General features: G+C 39.3%; 1 protein-coding gene across 5 annotated transcripts in view; it reads left to right on the top strand.

Moving 5' to 3' along the window:
- Window positions 1-23,729, top strand: part of SH3RF3 (SH3 domain containing ring finger 3) — a 383,024-nt gene that overhangs the window by 72,651 nt on the left and 286,644 nt on the right. The window contains exon 1 of one of the 5 annotated variants that reach the window (XM_073350790.1): window positions 15,327-15,387. The exons of the other annotated variants lie outside the window; for them this stretch is intronic. Within the exon in view, the coding sequence (XP_073206891.1) occupies window positions 15,346-15,387 (42 nt within the window). The 5' untranslated portion in view covers window positions 15,327-15,345. Of the gene's footprint in view, window positions 1-15,326; window positions 15,388-23,729 lie in introns of those variants that run through there. 5 annotated transcript variants of the gene reach the window in all.

Below are 23,729 nucleotides of genomic sequence, written 5' to 3'. Positions count from 1 at the left end.
GCATCTTTTCTCTGAGTGCCTAATGAACCAAAGTGTCTTTCATAAATTTGGAGACAGTATATGTAGGAAGATTTATTCGTAGATAGTCAGCAAGAGTTCGCTTTGTCCCCATCTCCTCCCCCCGATCAAAAACAGTTGAGAATACGTAAATGCACAATTCATTGAAGTTTCAGAATGAATGTGTTTATAAAAAGTGCCAGAAAGCTATCTGCAAGATTTGTTAAGCAATCAGGGCTCTTTACAATGATATTCTGAACCGGCTTTTCCAGTATGCTTAGTGCACAATGACGTTTGTCATTATTAAACATTTAGCAAGTAAAAGTGCTAATGAGGCTGAAGCATCTGTATAGATTTCTCCATCGCTAAACATTCAAACTCTGATTGATGGTGTCAGCATACCAAAATAAATGTATGCCACACATACATCTGGGCATGACTTCAGATGGAACAGAGGTCTGATGCAGCCATGTAAATAGTATCTGCAGAATTAGCAAAGGGTGGAGTTTTGCCACTTACAGTGTCAGTAACACTTTGTGCTCTACTTAGTGCTCCTTTCTGCCTTCTGGCCAACATAAAAGAGGCCACCATCTTCCCCGAGGGGAGCTTGGCTTCATTTTCATTGGGAATAATAGGAAATGATGGACATTTTGAAAGAGGGCATCTTTACTGATGGCAGTTTATGGTCCCAGTGAGGGAATATTGAGAGCGTAGGTGAAACAGTCCCCCTGATCTGAGTTCCTGTGGCCAGCATCACTGCAGCCCCAGAAGCCAGGAGGAGCAGTTGAAGTCTGCTCAGCAACTGCAGTCCTGGGATGGAGCATGGTCAGTCACCCTGTGGCACTGGTGAGCAACCTGTGCCCCGCAGGCGGCCCATCAGGGTAATCTGATTGCAGGCAGCGAGACATTTTGTTGACTTTGAGCATCTGCAGGCATGGCCCCCCGGTTCGCCATTCCTTGCCAATGGGAGCTGCGGGAAGGGGCACCCATTGGCCAAATTTGGGTGAATTTTCACAGGGACAGCAAAAGGCATATCCCTGACGCCAGAGAGTCCCCTGCCAATTCTGAAGTCCTGACTCCATAGTCTTGAGGTGTTAGAATAGGGGTTCTCAAACTGGGGGTTGGGATCCCTCAGAGGGTTGCGAGGTTATTACATGGGGGGTTGTGAGCTGTCAGCCTCCACCCCAAACCCTGCTTTGCCTCCAGCATTTATAATGGTGTTAAATATGTAAAATATTTAATATATAAGGGGGGGGTAGGTCACACTCAGAGGCTTGCTGTCTGAAAGGGGTCACCAGTACAATGTTTGAGAACCACTGTGCTAGAGCTTCTCAGTGAAATGTTTGTAAGAATTTTTTTTTTACATGGGCAAACCTTCCCAAACCTTGTTCTCAGAAATGACTGAGCCATTTTAGCTGAAACTTTAAAATTCAGCTTGGAGCAGATACCTGGCATGGAAAATTTCAACCCAAATGGTTAAAGTTTGGCAATATTATAAGTAACTGACAATAGGGTTACATAACGGAAAGCATCAGGTAACTTTAACTAGACGTGTTATTACCTATGCTAGCTATAACAAACATACGCTGTGTATCTATCTATGCATTTTAAGCATACTTGTCCAAATACCTTGTATTTTAGCCAATACAAACCTTATCACATTAACTTCCATTGATCCCTGTATTTATCACATAAAGTCTGAGTCTGATCACTTTCCTTTCTAATGCAGAGTGTGTGAATAGAATATCTTTACGTTGGCATTCGTTTCCACCTATTGCTCTCCACAGTAATTTAGGAGATTAGCAATGCTGATACAGTCAGATTTACTTGATTTATCTGTGTATTTGGGAATGCAAACATTTAAGTGGCAACCAGTCTCATAAAATATGTCCCACTGGAGGGTTAACTGTAAGAGTTAACTGGAATGAAAATGGGGTTAGCAAATTCATTTGGAATAAACAAATTTGACTCAGAGTGTATGCCGAGCAGTAAAAAATGAGCCTTTAATAAAGGAAAAGGGTAGGGCTTACTTTGTAATGATATTGCCTCTGAATTGTGTTGAAAGAGAGCAGAAGGCATTGTTTACAGGAGCTCACTTTATTAAGTGCAGTGTAGGCAATTATGTTGTGTTATTGGACTAATAAAACTTGTAAAATTCTTTGTGCTTAATGTATGCTGATTATAAATATTGCCAGAGTTTTTCTTTGTCCCCTGCACACACAAAAAAGTGACAGGTTGCTATGGCAACAGTGTAAGAAAGGATGACAGTGGAAGAGACATCATATTTTCAGTTTTGAAATTCTTTATAAAGTAATGTAGGTAATTACACATGTAATTATTTACCATGCAGCAGACCGATCTGTTTTAAAAAAATGTACGCCATGGTGCATTAGGTTTACAAATATTTCAGTAGAACAGGAACAAAATGGTATTTGTATTTTAGTAGGAAAGCAAAATATTACCAGAAAAATAACACCACTAACGATGAAACAGAGAGTGCTGACAGCATTGCTCTCCTTTAAGAAACAGAGAATCAGATTAAACTAAACAATTTTCCACTGTTGAACCATTGTATGTAATTATGGCTTTATTGTGTTGGCAAAGTTGTTTTCCCATAGAAATAAAGTTTTTAATTAATATGTGGGATTTGGCTCAAAGATCTAAATACATATTATCAAGAAAAGTCCTGTATTCTTACTGGGTGATGGCTCAAACCCAGAACGATTCTGACGTTAAAAAGAATACAGGGCCCAGCCACGCCTCTCAGATATGCACATGGAAGGGATGCTTAATATATTTGTTCTTCCCACTCCATGAGGGAAGGGGTATAACTATTTCCATGTGTGTGTGCTTCTTTCTTTTGAACCCTCTCCCAGGGAAGGGCATGAGGGGAGGGAAGGAAAAATGCATATGATTTCTCCTGCACCAGGCAGAGCTCAGTATTATACAGCCTGGGGGATAAATGTTGTTTCCAAAGCCCACCTCTGTGGCTGAAGCTCTGACAGCACAGTTCCATACACATCTGATGAAGTGGGCTGTAGCCCATGAAAGCTAATGCTCTAATAAATTTGTTAGTCTCTAAGGTGCCACAAGTACTCCTGTTCTTCTTACAGCTGGGGGAGTGGAGCAGAGGGAGAGTTAGGGGAGGCATTGGGGATGCAGGGACAGGTCTGCGCAACCAATTGGATCCATGAGGGACTTGGTGCATCTGAGGAGAGGGAAGAAGAGGGGGTTCAACCTGCAGTCTCCTCTGAGAATGGGGTAGGACAAATCCTGCACCTTAAATGGTAAAGCAAGGGCGAAGGCTTTGCCAGTTGACCCTTGCAGAAATTTCCACACCTTTAACCTCCCCTGCATGTTTTGCCCCAGGAAGTTCTGGATTATTAAAGAGAAACCCTATCAACTATCTAGATAATTCGACAAATCTATTAAATTTAAATATTTAAAATGTGTTATCTTCGCACATAATGTCTGATATATAATTCTAATCAGCAAACATGGGTCACTGTTTTTCTCTCCAACACCTCCATTCATTGAGATCAGTTCAAATTCTGGGTTTGCTTTTGGTTTTATTAGTTGGTTCTCTAAAATAATTTTGTACTCTTAATTTTCTTCACAGCGTTATCTAGCTTTTGAATTAGGATGACTGAAAAACTAAAAATTAAGCATGATTTTTGGCATCTAGAATGAATATTTCATAAGCAACAACTAAGTCTTAGTTTTAGACTTAGATGACTGCACATGAGTACAGACCCCAGTCTGATTATTTGAATTGTGCAATCATTAGATTGCATATTTAAATAAAAAAATGTATGGTCTGAGGATGGATGCCTTTGGAGCTTGTACAATTTGAAAGAGACAGTTATGAGAGCCAGCAGAAAGGTCATCACTGAAATGAAATTTAAAAATTATTGCTAATTTTTTTCTCTTTGATTATTTTTTGGTAGAAGGCTACAGAGATGTGATGATCACGACAAGACAGTGAAGAATGTATTATCTATGTTGGATGTTTCCATGTCTCAGAATTTGAATTAAGGCACTCTCTCAGTGTTTCTGTGATGTCTTGTTGTTTCTAAATAATTTCCCCTTGTATGAGACAAACCAATTGGTAGATAATACCAGATCTTTAGTTTACTGAATTCTGAAGATTTAATTCTGACCACTGAGAAGGGCAAGAAGAACATCCCAGTAAGCATGCAAGCTAACAGTACTGTTCAGTTTTTAATTTGTAATAACAAATGAAAAGGAATAAAAACAAGAAATTTGTACTTGGCACCTCTAGACAAGAAAATCTCACCTTGTAGTTAGCCACCCTTATCAGACTCTCCTAAAGGTCCAAACTCACAAGGCTGAGCTGATGTCAAATTTCCTTTGGTGACCTGATTATGTGATCTTGAAAAAAGAATGGGCCAGATTCTCTGATCTAGCCAATCTCTGCTTGGCTCAGGAGAAGGTGTGGGAGGGCAAAGGTAGCCTGAAACGACCTTTACTATCCCCTGATCCTGGGGTAATTGGATCATCAGGCCAGCCCCGACATAAAATAAGAGTAGCCTGTTGATAGGGCAAATCCTGTCTGCCTCCCACCTCCCCAAATAACTGGGAAGAAATCTTTGCAACATGAACCTCCGTGATTTCCCCTCCTTCAACACCCTCCCTCGTCCCCATTCCATTTAACAGATTGGAATGATTTTGGCTTCAATCTTGCAAGCTGTTCAGGCTGCTCAACTTTGCACCCTGGTACCTAGTAGTGTAGGAGCTGCTATGCCAGCCACACACCACTGACATAGGGTGGAAGGTGAGGATCACTCACTGGCCGCTTAAACTAGTTCTAAGGACATTTTGCATTGCTGAACGAGAAAATTTGGCCCAATGTATGATACAAGAAAGGCCTTCAAACTTTGTTAGTCAAAGTGATTGTGAATTGATCCGTGTGTGTTCCTGATTGCTTACAAGTAAGACTGGGAATCAGTGCACTCGTGAGTTTTCACTTGAATATCAGTGTTGCAGCAATTCCAAATATTCATGCTGAGGATCACATATTAACAGAGAGGCTGGCTTGTGGACCTTCTTCCATCTTATTCCCAGTCAGATAATTTTCCTGTGGCAACAACAGCAACTATGATTATTCCTATGCTTACATAGGAAAGTAATACTAGGAAAATATTGCAAGTATTTTAGCTTTTTTTTTCGCCATGCTGTTTAATAGCTGAAAAGAAGGATGAAAGACAGACTTCTGCAGGACTCCAGTAGTCTATGGAACACAGTTTGGGTACCTCCTTGGTATGTTAGATTTATGGCTGGATTAGCTGACATAATTTTTTCATTCTCATATCTATGCACAGAAAGTAGATATCTCAGTGGAGCCATGAGGTAATTTGTGTGAAGTATGGTTTGAGCTGTCTGGCTGAAAGTTTTACTGAGCAGTGAGTGCAGGAAGGGCATGAAGTGAGACTGGCAAAGTTCATGAGAATGATTTTACTGTACTGAAGTTCTGTTTTCCTAAGACATGCCATATGTCACAGGGTATTTTGATTGGAGAAGAGAACTTTGGTGAATGAAATGTCTGTTTCTTCACTAATAATGAGTCATTTCTTAATCACAGTGTGCATAAAAATTAAAATAATAAAAATGCCCCTGACTTCTCATACCTAAATTTGGGGCCAATGTAACAAAACAAAATAAAATAGCAGGTCTTTAAGAAGCAGCATTTTCCACCTAATAGAATTGCTGCAGTTATTTTTAATCAAGGAAATTCTGTGTTTCCTCAGCAGCTGTTTGAAATAAAGATTTGTTTCAGTTCTACTGCTTTATTTCTTCATATTATTATTAAATGATTCTTTACACATAATTGATTTTCAACTCTAGTTAAATGGCTGGACTCTGATAAAGCATTTGATACAGTGATTCAAAAATCACACATGAAAAATTAATGTAATTGGGTAGATGTGAGCAGTATCACGTGTATCAAAAACTGAATGAAAAACTATAAACAATCTAAATATAAAGGCAATATATCAAGTTGGAGAGAGGTGTCTTGGGCTGCTGCAAGGATTGGGATTAGCTCTGTTTTTATTTAATGTCTTCACGAATAATCTGAAAGAAGTGGTAAACAGCATATGGATTAACTTCACAGAAGATATTAAACTGCGAGGTTTTGCATATACAGTAAAGACAGAAAATTATACAAACAGAACTAGAGAAGTTAGAAGTTGGAGCAGAATATAGCAAAGGAGGTGCAACCTGGAAGATGAAAGAAGAGCAGAAAAAATATGAAACACCAAGCTATTCAATGAGAGGAAGATACTTTAGGGGTAATAGCAGACAGCAAATTAGATCTGAACTAGCACGGAGTAATAGCTAGTGTCACTTTGCACTACAGAGCAATTTCTGTGACTGTGGAAAGGGAATGTGACATGGAACGCACTGAAGGAGAGGTTTGGGGTGGGGAGCAATACTGGTCTCACTATACCAAGAAGGTAAAATGTACTGTATCAGAACTCAATGAAGCATAGCAATCGGTTTTGCCTAAAATCTATATCCAGATTATTTTTTAACTTCTACAAGACACCAGAACAAGGTAAGAAAGAAAACAAATTCCGTCTTTTAAACAATATCTCATTTAATTTGAATTGCACTAATTGTTTTTGTATAATTTTTCTGCATGCTAAGACCACCTGTTCAATAGGAGCATTATTTCTTGGCTTCCAGTTGGTACGTTGCTGTGTCAAACTCCTTATCCCCTGTGTTTCAGTTTTTGCAAGCCAGATATACTCAAATCTCCTAGATTTGACTCCTAGATTTCAGACTCCTGATAGCTGGATTTCAGGATGTATGCTTCATGTTTGTTTTGATATTTGCTGAGGACTCAATCAGATCTTTGTGTGGATAACTATATTCAAAGGTGAAGTGTACAATTAGTGTACTTTACTCATATTGCATGATTCATTTCTCCATTACTGATACACCAATTTACTAGAAAGTGCTTTAGAGACTTGGCAAATGGTGTGCCTGGCACATTTTAACCTCTGTCTGCAGGAACAACGTTGGATCAAGTTGTAAAGTACTAACTAACCAAATCACCTGCTGATGTATAGTTAGTATAAAACAGGGGTTCCCAAAGTGGGGGTCGGGACCTCCCGGGGGTCACAAGGTTATTACGTGGGGGGGGGTCACGAGCTGTCAACCTCCACCCCAAACCTGTCTTTGCTGCCAACGTTTATAATAGTGTTAAATAAATAAAAAAGTGTTTTTAATTTATAAGGGGTGTCGCACACAGAGACTTGCTATGTGAAAGGGGTCATCCGTAAAAAAGTTTGAGAGCCACTGGCATAAAAGAACTGCTTTTCCATTTATTTATGGCAGAGTATAGAGGTCAGTTTTTGTTGTAGCGTCTCATATGAGGGTGCCAGATCTTAATTTGTAGAAGATAATAAGTCAAGTGTAACAAAGATAAGGATTTGGATGATTATTTTATTACCCAGGTTTCTGGAAACAGCTCCTGTGCCATGAACCCATCTTTGGGATTCCCACATTAAAATGCAGTGTTAAATTTTATGATAAGTGCATTTTTAAACCAGGTATGTTACATATTCTCCTCTACTACCCGGAGGGGAGAACTACTAAAGAATATTATATGTATGTTTGAATCATTTTGATGTAAGGTGCTTGAACTCTCTGTGAAGGTACAGAACAGTTACTCCTGAGTCATATTATCAGGTGGATCCTGTTACCTCCAACTAGAACAGTGTTTCCCAAACTTTAACAGCCCGCGAACCCCTTTCACGAAATTGTGAAATCTTGTGAACCCCCTCCTAAAAATGAATATTTCCAGGGATTTAAGTTTAAATTTCCTCCGCACTCCGCAGGGCTCCTGCTGCTGGACCCCGTTGACTGCTCCGGTCAACTGAGCTCCACTGAGCTCAGGCTGCAGGTCCCACTGATCCCTGGGGCTCGGGCTGCCATCCCCAACTGCCCAGCCCTGCTCTCCCTGGGGCACGGGCTGGCAGCCCCATGCAGAGCACTAGGGTTTGGGCGGCCGCTCCCCCGCTCTCTCTAGTAACAACCAATCTTGGGGAGAAAGTGTAGGCTGATTTATTATTTCAGTAACCAATAAAGACAACCCCCAAGAAAAGAATATGTTGTATTTTATCTATATCAATATCTATATAAAATGTGCCTAAATCACGAATTCCTGTTGATTATCAAGTGATTTAGGTACTTCTGAAGGTTTTAGACAATATATTCTGTTCTGTCAGCAGCAGGGTGTCTACAAAGCCGTTGATGCAATTCTGTGTCTTTAAAGAAATGTTAATAATTTCTGTCTCTTGGGTAAAACAGTCAACAGAGTTTGATAAAGGCAAATGTTTCTCAATTCATACTTGTATAGAAAACCAGTCATTTTGTTGCTTGTACATAGTGCTGTCAGCGGGAAAGTGTGGCAAGTTCATGTATATTTCAGTTTTCACTGCAGACACTGCGAAGTGTTCATGTGGTTGGAAGAATTTTTCATTATCACACAGATAAAGTAGGGATCTGTCATGTTGAACTGTAGGAGTCCAGCATTTTTAAGCTGTTTGCACTGAATATTATCAAAAGAAAAAAGTTATCAATTACGATGATTATAGTATATGTCTTATGAAAAATTGGGCTTGATTTCAAAATAACTTTCTGATTTTCTGTAACAGGAACTCAGAAAGGTGTATTATAAACCTCTGACAGCCTTCCTGAGACAGTCTTCCTGAGACATTTGGCTGGAAAATCATTTGATTCCCAAATGTTAGCAGTTATACCAGTGCTACTTCGATAACTCTAATAATATCTTAATTTACCAGAATGCTTTTTGTTCTCTTATAATCAGGAGTATAATGTCGTCAGAGATGTTCATGATTCTTGAAAACAATTGACTGTACTACAAAGAGCAAGTTTTAAATATTTTATATAGGCAATCAGCTGCTGAAAAACTTCTTTTTTTCCAAAAAGAAAAGGAGAACTTGTGGCACCTTAGAGACGAAAGAGACGTTGGTTTTCAGTTCTCCTTTTTTCTTTTCTTTTCCACAGCCTTGGATCCTAACGTTATCCACAGGCCAACTGGATGTGGATCTTGGCAGGCTGTTCATACTTTGTTCCTACTGAGCTTTCATCAGCACATCTTGGTGTGTGTTGTACATGAAATAATGCTTGAAGGCTCTCTAAAGAGGAACCTGTATGAAAGACTTGCATGATATTTAATGAAGGTAGGGGAAGATAGTTGCAGGAGCAGTGTCTCATTTTGATACCACTACTGCTCTGTGATTACAGTAATAAATTGATACAAGCAAGCATTTTAAACATAATCACTTTGTAAAATACCTTTACTTTTTGGCTTGCCGCAGTTCATTTGTGAGACTTCATCTTGCAATAATTAGAAAGAAGCTAAACTGTATGTGGCTTCTAAGAATTATTGGATTATTCAATTACCTTAAACCACAGACATGATATAGGAATATAAAATATTAAGGGACTAATGAGGCAAAATCCTTTGATAACAAAAGTACATAAAGGTTAGATTTTATAGACAGATTAAAATACAATAATCCTTGACATTTTTCATGCTCAACTTCCAGTAGTCCATGAGTGTTCCAGAGAGTTTATTCATGGCTGTAGGGCTGTGTTCCATTTCAGAGAGGCTTAAACACCACGAAATATGCCACTTTAAGATTTTACTGCTGTCTTTATCAACTGCTGACTCTGAAAAGCCTGTGAATTTGATGTTCTGGTTGAGTCAGATGCATTTTGTGTCTGTTTCTTCAAGAAGTGAATAGGAGTCTGTGGAAATTGATTCTTCAGTCAAATCAGTTATTTTTTTCATGTGAACCAATATTAAAGAGGTGCTGGTCGTGAGTCTGTGGTGAAGACTGAGTTGAGTTTTGCACTTAAATTAGGGATTCACCCTCTTTGTTATATAAATGTTAGTTTAAGCTTTCTGACATGCATTAGGGTACAGCATTGGGATCACCCATTTTGTGCGTATGAAGGTTAGATTCAGCAGTTTGCACCAACCTTGTCTCTTGTAGTGTTAATATATTGATTTGCATTGTAAACTTTTGTCTGTCCTTCTTTCTGGAAAGAAAATAAGTTTTACCCAGAAAAAGTGTTTATTTGATTTTAATTATAACCATTTAACATGAAAAATACGTTTATTTTAGGAACATTCTTTAACACAGAAGTAGTTCAGATCATTGGAATCTGTCTTCCGTTGTCTATGAGGCAGTAAAAGAAGAAAAGATGAAAATGTACAATATACTAACTGCTTAAAACAGCACAACCATATACTGATTCATTAATTTTAACAGTAATGCCTTTCTTCTCCTCCATGTCAGAATTACTATAAATGTATTTTTGAATTAGTAGAACAATATCAAGGATAATCTATCCACTCGGGTTTTTATAATGGATCAGCATATTATCTAAGCACCTTCCAAAGAACTAAGAGCCAGAACTATATGTGGCCCATGGCCACATTTTCCTCCTCACTTCCTATAGCAGCAACAAGGAGTTCTAAAGAACCCCAAGATTATGGACTTCATCAACCATAGTGGAGCTAGCCCTACCTAGTGTTTCTCTCTTCCACCAACATAATCTCTTTCACCTGCGTTCAGCTTCAGCCAGCTGCTTTAGGCTAACTGGGAGATGGTGCTGTTAGCATGAGAGGTAAGTGAAATGAGCTAATTCTTTGTAAGACTAATGTCTGTTGTCTGGTATTTGTTGTGCTATTGTTAACATGGCAAGAATAGGCTCTCAGTGGTTTAAAATATTTGTCTCCCCACCGTGCTGATTGTAATTTAAGGGGAAAGGGCTGAGATGTTCATAGGATGTGAATCAGAATCTTGCTTTTCTTTTTGTGCCTCAAATCTTTTTCTGAAGCCAGGATGGTGACACGCTCAGTTCAGTAAACATTCCACAACCCAGGGATTTTTGTTCAATGAGATATGTAGAAGGTTCATGTTATGAACAGAATACTCTCGAACAGAATACTTAATAATTTGAACACTGTCCAGACATCCACAGATTCATTATGACAGGTTTCAGAGTAGCAGCCGCGTTAGTCTGTATCCGCAAAAAGAAAAGGAATACTTGTGGCACCTTAGAGATTAACAAATTTATTTGAGCATAAGCTTTCATGAGCTACAGCTCACTTCACCGGATGCATGCAGTGGAAAATACCACTGCATGCATCTGATGAAGTGAGCTGTAGCTCACAAAAGCGTATGCTCAAATAAATTTGTTAGTCTCTAAGGTGCCACGAGTACTCCTTTTCTTTTTACAGATTCATTTGATGCACAAAGTTAAGAAGCTGATGATATTCTGTGTATCTGCATGTAATAAATTCTTTTTTCACTTGTTTCCATCTCAGATAGCTTTGGGAGAAGATCCTTAGATAAGTTGCAGAGAACGACTGTTGTGGGTATCTTGTTAACTGTAGCCAAAGAGCATATGTCTGTTGACCTAGCTCCTCTGTCACCAACACTGAATTATTAATCTTATTTTTGCCCTTCTTTCTCCCAAGCACTCCCCTCACTGAGCACTACCATAAGTAAAAGCACCATAGAAGTGAAATACTATTCTGAGTGATCAGCAGTTCTCACCATGGCAGAAACTTCACAACTGATTAAGTGCCCCATTTGCTAGGATCATACAAATCTGAAATGATATATTGGAGAATTGGGCTGAGATTAATACAACAGATTCGGTAAAGCTGAACGTAAAGATGAATAATCAAGGTAGAAATTCTGGGAATGAACACAGGCTGAGTGAATGGACTATGCTGCCAGCCACATAAACACATGCAGAGGAACTGAATCCTCAGCTCCACTCCACAGCTGCTGGCCCGGAACTGCATTGCATCTGTTGTAATACCATACGGACAAGAGTAGAAGCCCTGGGTTACTGTTCCCTTGTATATGGGTTTGTGAGTCAGTGTATCCATGGAGTTTGTGGACATACTTCCAGGTCACCCCCATCCTTTCTCCACCGTATTGCCAATGATGAGATCTAATGGAGCACAGGGGAGTGTAGAGAACAGACCCTCTGAAGTTATCCCCCCATCCCAGCATGGCAGAATAACAGTTTGGCCTTTCCATGGCTGAGGTGTAGAAGGTTTATGTGATTGTCAATGATTCTCTAACAGAATACTTGATAATTAGAAGGTTGTCAGGAGACCCAGAGATTCATGTAGATGACACAGCTTGACCTGTTTATCTGCATATGACTTTATTTTTAATCCAGTTTCTATCTAGAAATCTATCTGGTATCACAAGAGTTCCACCAATCACAAATTCAGCTGTGCTTATGACATTTCTGACGTTTGAGACTGAAAGATTTTGCACTGATGAACCCAAACCCTGTACCTGATTCGGCCTTGAATTTAAAGTGTTGCCTCATTTAATCTGAATTAGAGATGGTTGAAAAATGGTAAAGATTCCTCACCAAAAATGTACTGACATTTTAAAAAATTGAAAAATGCTGACTTGGTCCTAAGATATACATCCACACACGGCATCCTTGGCACATGTATGTGACGACTAGAGATGTCCCATCTAATATGTGTCCCTTGGTATCTCCAGAGATTATTTTATTGGTGGATTTAAAATTATATGAAAAATTGTCATGAGTAATCTCCCTACAAAATTGTCAAAACTGTGGTAGCTACTAAAACAACAAGGAGTCTGGTGGCACCGTAAGACTAATAGATTTATTTGGGCATAAGCTTTCGTGGGTAAAACACCACTTCTTCAGATGTGGTAACTACTGAATCCCAAATAATGTTAACAGCAAGAAAGGAAAGTAGGCGATATTGTTCTTTTCTAAATAGAGGCATATTTCTGATTTAGAAAGTCATAAACCAAGCTCTTGCTGTTTTTGTCAGCAGCTTCAGAAGGAACTTGAAGTGAGATTAGTTCTCTTTCATTATTATTATTCACTTATTAAATCAGATGTAGGCATGTGAACAGATCATTAAACATGTTTTAAATGTTGCTGCCCTGCCAACTACTTCAAAGGCAAGGTCAGTGGCTGATTATAATGGCTGGTTATTTCATCTGCTGTGCTACTCCTTACATCACAGAATATTGGAGCGGCAATAATGTTTGGGCTAAGATTGGTAGCAAACCATTTTTAATCCTAACTCTCAGCTGAGCACATCTGACCTATAAAAGCTAGGTGATACTCAGATCTGTTAAGAGTCCACACAAGATTTCATGAAGTTTAGCAGTTTTCTTTCACATGTGTGGAGATTGTGACATTCTTGGAATTTCGGAATTAAATCTGTGAAGAAATTAAGGGAGGATTTCTTTGTATAACATTTTCTTTTGTACTTCTATGACTTGAAGAAAGTACTACACCCCCCAAAAATTCATACCAACTTGCCAACACTTAGCAGCAAACAGACAATCCCCAAATGAATCACCAAACACCATCATGTTTTAATTTATTAAATAAATTACCTAAGGAGTTGTGGCATCTCCATCATTGGAGATTTTTAAGAGCAGGTTAGACAAACACCTGTCAGGAATGGTCTAGATAATATTTAGTCCTCCCATGAGGCAGGGGACTGGACTAGATGACCTCTCGAGGTCCCTTCCAGTCCTATGATTCTGTGAATAGCATGTTAAAAGAAAGAACTTGCGAAGACCCACTTTCCCAGGGCAAGTAGGAAGCTGTCCCAGGTTAGCAAGGCCAAGTCCCTCAGGTTTTGCAGGTTCTAAATTTGTGTTTTAAAACAAGTATATCTCTAGCCTTTATGGCTGTGAGGAAAACCTTAAAAATGTAAACTGTGTGTAACTGATGTTGTAGCTGCCAGGCAGTGCGATAGCAGCAGTTGCTGACAGTGTTGTGTTTCCTGGGGGAACTTCACTCACTCTGCCTAAATTCAGCAACAGAGCAAGTAGGGAAGTAACTGCATGACCCACGGAAAAGAAGAGAGGGGCCAGGCATATATCTTTTTTATTTTCCTGCCAGAAGACACCTGGTCAGTCACCCACTCTGCAGCCTTCTGAAGCCAGCCTCAGCTTCTTCTTCTCACCCATCTCTAGCAGTCCTGTCCTTAGGTCTAGGGTGGAAAACAGAACGCACTGGTATCCTTATCCCCGGCAAGGAAGAACAAAAGATCCCAGCAGCTCATGTAACCAAACTCCATACGAGTTTGATCTCCTGTCACCAAGGGCTTGATCCATAGCCCATAGAAATTAATTGGAGTCTTTTTTTCCCACCCTCTGCTCCAGGTCCTCAAAGGTTGTCCCACTTGTTTTTAAAACAACATATAGCCTTGATTCTGAAAGCCCTACTCACATGAAGAGCACCCCTGAACTAAATGGGGCTTCTTCACAAGCAAGGATTGTTCACATGTGAAAGGCTTGCAAGAATAACACTTAAATAATTTTATCTTTTAGCCAAAGCTTTCATTATGCTGACACCTAGGAACAGTGGGTTCCCTACGCCCAGTGTGAGGTTATTTTGATACCATCAAGAAGAAAAAGTGAAGACAAATTAATATATTTGAACCCCAAAAATATTTTGCTGAACATTTTCTTTATTTCTTACTTTTTGCCTCCTTTGTAGTCATTGCTACTAAGTATTCTTTGCTACAAGGTGTTCTTTAAGCAAACTAGTCTGAGCTTCAGGCAGAAGTGTAGAGAGTTTGATGTAACACGATACAAATCCGGTTTGGTCAAGGATATCATACATACATGCCTATAATCTTACACCTTAATTCATTATGGATTGCGATGGTAGTAGTTAAATTTCATACCACAATTTATTTACTTGGGGATATATGAGCATTTGTTTATTGTGCTGTCAGCAACTGTATCATTAGTTCTCTGATGACCAGTAGGTATGACCCTGAACCACAATACCATATCTGAATCACCCTATGCAAATCTTGGGCATGTTCAGATACAGGCCTGGGTTCGAACGTCCCAGCTCAGGCCCGTTTCTACCAGTTATGTATGGCTGTGCATGGGTTTTTTCAAAGGCTTTAATAATCTCATTAATATGCAGGTTTGTGTTTTCTACAGTGATTCTATTAATCTGTAATAGCTCACAACTGGTGCCTACTAAATCATGTTATACGTTATATTTCTTTCGTTTTCCTTTTAAAAAGCATGAACATTTAGTTCCAGTCTTAACATGGATAATATATGAACTTAATTCTCAGTGAACATGTTTACAGTAAGTTATCCAGTTCTGGATAAAAAATTCCACAGCATACAGTGCAGAAAAGGTCAAACTCATTTGCAATAGGGAGTTGGGTTTAACTGTGCAATGCAGAAGCGAGCTTCATTACAAGTAATTAATCCTCAAGGTTCCTGAATGTCAGCTTGCAGAGGCAGTAATGGAGGTAGTTCATGGAAGGTAATTAATGTTTTTATTACTGATTTTGAAAAGACTCTAGATAGCTTTGCTAGCCTGTGTGTGTTTATGACCCAAGCACTTTCGTTGGCCTTCTCTGAGGAAAGCTATATGGAAATTCCCTGATTAAACTGTCAGTATTGTGATAGGTGTCTGTCTTGAATTGTTGTTGTCTTATAATTATTGCTCTTTTACAGCAGAGAGGCACTGGTGGGTGTATGTAGGAAATGCATGCTAACATGCTGACACACTGACAAGTGTTTCACAATAAAAAAAGTTGTTCCCATAGGGAAAGGCTACAGTTATCAAGCAGGTTAACACCGTGTCATTCCTGGATTATCTGTCATTGATGCAATATTTCTTTTCCTTGTTAGTTTTTTATCTGGAAAATTATTATTCTGCTCAAAATGATTTGTGAAATTTGAAAATACATAAATTGTATTAAGTGTACTTCTTTTTAGAATCAGAACCAATAAATATGGTCCAAAATCTGCTCACAGTTACATGGTTGTAAATCTGGAGTATCTGCATTAATACAGTAATCAGTGGAGTTTTTTGAATTTACATCACTGTTACTCAGAGTAGAATTTGGCCCTTTATGCTTATTTTGTGTGTGTTACAAGTAATTTTTATCAGTGAGGTTATTTATAATGAATTCTTATTCAAATACCATCGTATAAACCCACTTGCGCACCTGACTGTGGCCCTCGTATGTTAATGGCAAATAGACCAAACGAGGAGAACTTCTGCCTTTACATTATACATGGAGACATGTCTGTCCAATTTTCTCCCTCAACCATCCAAAGTTATTACTGTTCAGTATTAATGTTTCTGTGTAAAACGGCCAGTGCAATATTTTAAAATAGTGACTCTATAGAAAGGTTAATAGCAAGCAGTAATAACTTCGGAGGATGTTGGGAGAGAATGGGACAGAGATGAACTGCAGTCATTATATATATATATATATAAACTTGTGAACCCTCTCCAATATTTTAAAAGTTGTACAAATGGGAGCGTTTATTTACAAAGCCTAGATATAAAGCACCCTGTTAAATTTAAACAGGCATTTTCAGAAAAGAAAGGCATGTGGGTGTGCATTCTGAATTTCTGTAAAATATATTTATGCATGTCTGAGTGAAAGAATGTGCCATTTCCCAGTATGTCTATATCCTCTTACATTGTAAGACTGAAAAGCAAAAAGCCATATTCTAAGTGGTTAAACAAAGGAGATTACATAGCTTGAAAAAGGGGTGTGGATGACTGAGTGCATTTTTTTGACACAAATTATACAATGATATTTATCTCTACTGCAGCATTTTCTGTATTCCCAGTACGTAGAATGGGAAATATTGTGAATATTTTACTGTGGTAAATTTAACTATTGCAGGTGATAAACATTCAGTTTTTAATGGGGCTCTCTCTGGGTCAGATTGTGTGTGACTGGAAGGAGGGCATGAAAAGCTTCCTCTACCTTTCCTCCCCTATGCAACAGCCTGGCATAGTCATAGTCCATGCGCTAGTTGGAGTGCATTGGCTGTTCTTTCCTAGTGCCCCCTAAGCTATAAGACACCCCAACAGTGATGGGAAGGAGGTGGAGCCATGGCATTCTCTCCCTCCCAGACACACAGTGGCCAGCACATCTGTCATGAGGAACCCATCTGGATCTCTGCTCCCCTGTCAAAAAAGTTATTCTGTTTCACAGATGGAATAAATTGTGCACATAAACACATGTAAACATTTTCCATGGAGATTAACCATATTCTCCATTGAAAAGGGCATCACTGGCATCTTTCAGTTAGTCCAGTGGTGGCAGAAATAAGACATTTAGGAAGCTGGTATTATCTAGGGATAAAATATGGTGTGCATAAGCAAATGTAAAATCTCCTGGTACCTAGATAACATGGCAGTACAAAGTCTGAACGGTACCAGATGCTTCCAGGGAGACATTGTGAAGTGAGGACAGCTGCCATGGTGTCCCACAATAATTACTGATATGAATACCATTCTCAATCAGAAACAATTACCCCTCGCATCAAGACACTACTGAAAATATAACTAAAAATGTACAAACACAGCAGTATAACTCCAGATTGTGATATGAATGTACCTAGAAATTTTAGAAGCACCCAAGTGAATTAGGAGACTAAGTGCCATTATCAGAAGTGACTTAGATATTTACTAGCCCAAGTCCCAGAGACTTTCACTTACACTTATGCTCCTAAGTCACTTTTGCATATGGTTCCTGAGTCATTTAGGCACTTTGGAAATTTTTAACCAGGGAGCATACATGAAAATCTATGGCTTGAGAGCCAAAGTAGTTTCATGGTGAACCATCAGTCATCTCTAGCTTGCTTGTAACGTGGCTAATAAGAATTCCAAGAGAACTTGCCTGAAATACCATTAAAGAAGAATGCAACTATTCATTATTATTCCACTGCATTGTTCCTAACAGCCCATTAGTACACCATACCTTGGAGGCAAACTGTATATTTCTGCAGTGCCCTGTCATAAGGGACATAGGCTAGTTTCATCAATAAACTTCAGCGTGGCGACACTGAGTGAGCTCTGAGCACACTTACTGTATTAGGCCCCACAGGTGAATTAGTCGGAGGAACACCTATCTTCCTTGATTTATGCATTGCTGTGGTGCTCAAATGTCTGGTTGCCTGGTGTGGGGCTGCAGTGCACGTACCCAGAGGCAAAAACATAGGCACCCATGGAGTTTTACTTTAAAAATTTAGGCACAGAATGAGCTTATGTGCTTACAGGGTTTGGTGGCAGCTGAGTAGGCATTTGTGAATCCCAGTGGGACTTTATTCTGGGATTTAGGCACCTAAAGTGGCAGTGAGGTGCCTAAGTACTTTGTGAATCTATCCCATAATCACTAAGAGCTTGACCCTGCTATAAGCCATGTGTAGACAGAATTTCCATTTCTTCAATGGCAGCTTCAGAAGGCTTGCAAAGCTGGGTCCTTAAACTATTAACATAGTCATATGGATTGCTTGCCCACAGTTTTCCACTCTTCTTGTTAAACATTTTTTGTGGTTTTATTTTCTTCTTTGATGTTTTGGGTATAATTGATTGATTGTCCCTCCCTAGCCTGCTCAGTGAACTGTGGTTCTCAGTTCTTCTCCTACACAGCTATCAGTATAAATGCAATACTGTAGGTGTTCAAGATGAAATTCAGAAAAGACAAGTGCAAAGTACTATATTTAGGAAGGAAAAATCAAATGTACAACTACAAAATGGGGAATAACTAGTGAGGCAGTAGTACTACAGAAAAGAATCTGGGGTTTATAGTGGATCACAAGTTGAATATGAACCAACAAAGTGATTCAGTTGCAAAAAAGGCCAATATCATTCTGTGTTGTATTAACAGGAGTGTTGTACATAAGACATAGGAGGTAATTGTCCTGCTCTACTTGGTACTGGTGAGAGTATTGTGTCCAGTTTTGAATGCCACACTTTAGGAAAGGTGTGGACAAATTTGAGAGAGTCCAGAGAAGAGCAACAAAAATGATAAAGGGTTTAGAAAATCTGACCTGTGAGGAAAGGTTAGAAAAAATTGGATACATTTAGTCTTGAGAAAAGAATGAGGGGGGACCCTGATAAGTCTTCAAATCCTTAAACTCTAAGGTTAAGGGCTGTTATAAAGGAGTTGGTGGTCAACTGTTCTCCATGGGTACTGAGGGTAGGACAAGAAGTAATGGACTTAATCTGCAGCAAGGGAGATTTAGGTTAGATACTAGGAAAAACTTTTAAACTATAAGGGTTAGTTAAGTTGTTGAATAAGTTGCTAAGGGTGGTTGTGGAATCCCCATCCTGTCAGGGATGGTCTAGGTTTACTTGGTCCTACTTCAGAGGACGGGCTGGATTAGATGATCTCTCAAGGTCCCTTTCAACCCTACATTTTTATGATTCTATGAGTCTCCAGCACTTATGTACAATGTTTCTATACCTTGCAGCATGAGAACCAATTCATTGCCTACACCAGTGATCCTCCAAGTGAGGAATGTGCCCCCTAGGAGGCCTGTAGGAATTTTGGGGGGTGTAGAGGGACCCAGGCCAGCCCCCATGGGGGTGGAGAGGGAGCACCACATTTCCAGCCCCACTCCACCCCCAGAGCAGCTCTGCCTCCAACCCCATTCAGCCCCCAGTCCTGCTCCACCTCCAGGCCCAGCTCCACCCTCAGTCCCTCTCCTTCTCCAGCCGGAGCTCCATTCTGCCCCCAGCCCAGCTCAGCCCTCATCCCCCCTCCGCCTCCAGACCAGTTCCTCCCCAACTCCAGTTCTGCCCTCAGCTCCCCTTCAGCCCAAGCTCCAGTCCTGAAGAAGCCTTGGCTGTGCAGTAATCGAGGGGTGGAAGGCAGTGTGGACAGATTTCCTTAGTGGTACCAGGTGGGGGTGCTCAACTGCAAAAGTTTGAGCACCACTAGCCTATACTGTCAAAAAACATCTAGCAGGGGATTGCAGAAGTCAGGAATACTGTGTTGGAGATTTGCATCCTAAATGAGCAACCCAGACACTTTTTTTTTCTCCTCCTTTAATTTGTTACAGGGAATGCCTCTTCCCAAACTGCCATGGCAGGTGGTAGCCTAGACCAATTGGTGATTACACACTTTCTGGCAATCTATAGATGTTAACATGTGAATGCTCTCGTGGGTCTTTGTACTCATTGCTCTGCCTCATCAGTGTGTACACGATGCAGTCCTGTCACTGTGTCATGTGTCTGTTCTGTCTGTCTGCTGGATGGCTGCCCATGGCACAGAGTCACTTTTCTATCCAGTCCCTCTATAACAAACTTACAGTGACACAGCTTGCAATTGCTTATGTGCTACTCTGCTCCTTCTGATCATTTCCCAACGAATGTGACAATTTGGACTGTTGATGCTATCCATGCCTTTTAAAACCAAGTCGCTGCCTGCTTGCCCGCACAATTATATTTGTATTAGCTTAACTAGAATTCAGGTATATACTTATGTTCTTTTCACTGCATATTACTGTTACTTTTCTGTGGTAGCTAGTTGATAAGCTACAGCTGGTCTTATAGAGTATGATTGCTGTATGCCTTCTTCAGGATTTCTCCATTCTGAGCTTGTGAAGTTGCTTTTAGAAAGATGTAAGTTGGGTATAAATTATTGTCTCTAAGAATTCTTGAAGGAAAAAAAAATCTGCTGGGATCTGAGAGAAATATTTTTTGTGAAAGATGCTGTCAGCTTTTTAATTCTTTTTAAACCTTTCCCATGTATTAATAAGGAAAAATCTCTATGGTATCCCTTATGAAAACTAATATATATAACTAGCACTAGTATATTTTTATGTTCTTATAATGTTTAATTTCACTTCAGTGTACTTCACCTTTCTTTATATATGTACTTCACCTTTTTCTTAAGGTACTATGAAACATCAATATACTTCACCTTTTTCTTAAGGTACTATGAAATAATGCAGTATATTTTGTGTGTTTCTACACATTTCTAGAGATTTTTCAAGAGTATTTGAGAGTTGATATCGCTTTCTGCTCTTTTGCATCCACCTTTACAATGTGAAGGGAGAATTGGCTTCTAAACAAGTAACTTACAAATTGAGGATAGGTGTAAAATTACACTCTTTCAGGTATTTTCTCAATACTCCAGGCACATGAGCACATATTACTGTCTTTAAAAACACCTAATGTATATTATATGTAATAGCAATAGAATTTTTTCTAGATAAAGGTTAATGTGGGTTGGCATGTCACTTGAATCCTGCAAAATACAGAAATTTTGTTTTTTAAATTAGTAATTTTTAAATAGTGTTTTCGTAGTTTAATTATTCATTCTCATTACTTTCAAAGATTTGTACCCATCTGTCAATTCCTTTTGTGTTAATATTTTGTTGTTGATGCTATACAAGTAAATTTTGCCACAACATTTTGTTATAGAGCACAGTTAGGACCCAGTGATGTGAGGTACTGAGCATTGACAGAGTTGTGCTGGTCATCCTCCACTCCCATTAATGTCTAGGAAGAACCCAGGCCCTTACAGTGGTGAATGAGAACTTGGACGAGCAGGGAGACAAGAAACCAGCAATGAAATTTGATGTGGGCTTGGGTATAGCCAGAATGGCAGCAAGGTGGATGTTGTTTGTGACTGTTTTGGATGAACTGAAGCTGAGTAGAGGGTGAGAGTCCAGGAGATTAGAGAGATGGAGGAGGTTGCAGTAGACAAAGTGTCACTGACATCATTGGGATATTTGTCTTAGCAAGGAGTGCAAGAGTAGGCCCAATACAATAAATTTATAATTTGATCATACTATCATTTTACAAGGCGTTTAGTCTATTTTTAAAATGGTTTCAGAGTAACAGCCGTGTTAGTCTGTATTCGCAAAGAGAAAAGGAGTACTTGTGGCACCTTAGAGACTAACCAATTTATTGTTATTTGTTATTTCTATTGAAAAGTCTCTCAACTGTGTAGATTTTCATCATGGATAGTTCTCTGAAAACATCTGCTCAATGTGCAGTGGCAGTCAAAAAAGAACAGAATGTTAGGAACCATGAGGAAAGGGATACATAATAAGACACAAGATATCATAAGACCACTCTATAAATCATTGGTCCACCCAACATCTTGAATACTGCATGCAGTTCTGATCAACCCATCTCAAAAAAGATATCTTAGAATTGGAAAAAGTACAGAAAAGGGCAAGAAAAATGATGAGGGGTATGGAACAGTGTCCATAGGAGGAGAGATTAAAAAGACTGGGACTGTTCAGCTTGGAAAAGAGATGACTGAGGGGAGATATGATGGAGGTCTATAAAATCATGCATGGTGTGGAGGAAAGTGAATGCGGAAGTGTTATTCACCCCTGCACATACCACATGAACCAGGGGTCATCCAGTGAAATTAATAGGCAGCAGGTTTAAAGTAAGCATAAGGAAGTATTTCTTTCCACGACGCACAGTCAACCTGTGGAAACTTATTGGCAGCAGATGTTATGAAGGCCAGAAGTATAACTGGGTTCAAAAAAGAATTTGAAAAGTTCATTGAGGATAGGTCTGTTAATGGTTATTAGCCAAGATGGTCAGGGACGCAATCCCATGCTCTGGGTGTCCCTAAACATCAAACTTCTAGAAGCTCAGACTGGATAACAGGGGTGTGGATCTCTCAATAAAATGCCCTGTTCTGTTCACTCCCTCTGAAACATTCAGCACCTGCCATTGTTGGAAGACAGAGTATTGGGTTAGATGAAGCATTGATCTGACCCAGTATGGCCGTTCTTATGTTCTTAAGATTGTTTCACTATTTGGTGATGTACACATACGTATTTTAGGGCAGAACTGAGACTAGGCTGACTTCACTGGTGGCTCGGTATCTTATCATTTCCTCAGGCAGTGTACTAATGCAAAGTGTATGTATGGTAATGCTGGAAGTTCCAGACCTGTGTGACATTAGGCAGGTAAGCAACTTTGAAATTATTAATACAGGATTATATTTGTTTTGAATAATGTTGTAATTGCAAACTCTAGTGGTGACCATAGTGTTAACAGATACAGAGGTTGCTGGCTTGGAAATTGTTCATTGGTTATTCATTTTGTGACCAATTCTGAAGAGCTCTGTCCATGTAGCACCAGCGTTCTGAATCTTGGAGGTGTTAATTGTCATCATCAGTAGAAACGACCTCAGTGTCTTAGAATAAATTCCTATAAAGAATCCACTTATCAGCATATATGCTGACAATTTTTCAACAGTTTTTTTGTATTTTGGCAAAGGAATACAGTATAAAAATGTATGCTACCTCTTCATAGTTAAGATTGAAGCTAAATTTCCATTAGGAATCTTATTTTTCACCCACTTCCAAATAATTTCACAGAAAATAAACCAATTTGCCTGAAATGTCACATGTGAGTGTATGCCAGCCTATAATTTCTTTTTCTGGGAAGTTTGAGGCAAATCAAAGAAGGCATTTGGGAAGTATGAAGAATTGCATATACTTATTGAATGTTTTCCAGCTAAATAAATTTTTTTTGGCTTGTTACAACTCAGTGGTTTCTCCTAGAAACTCTGAATTTGTTTTAATCTGTTGGTTTTGGCAAGGATTTGTGCATTTTGCTGATCTTGGAGAATTAAATTAGCTAGTTATTAGAATAGCTCTAATGCTGACATTACAGAATATGCATGTCCTCAATACAGACCATGAAAAGTACAGTTGGCCTGAGTAAGAATGGCCAGTCAGGAAGAACAGGGAGAGATGTGGGGTCTGGTGTGGTTAGGGGGAAGAAATGGAGGGAGAATGGGGAAGGGACCCCATTTAATGGTCTGAGATGACTACTACCTTAAAAAAATTCATTAAATCCATTTTAATTAT

The sequence above is a fragment of the Lepidochelys kempii genome, chromosome 1 (genome assembly GCF_965140265.1).
Source record: "Lepidochelys kempii isolate rLepKem1 chromosome 1, rLepKem1.hap2, whole genome shotgun sequence".
Classification (NCBI taxonomy): domain Eukaryota; kingdom Metazoa; phylum Chordata; order Testudines; family Cheloniidae; genus Lepidochelys; species Lepidochelys kempii.
Note: the sequence above shows the minus strand (reverse complement) of the source record. Positions and strands in the feature narration are given on the sequence as shown.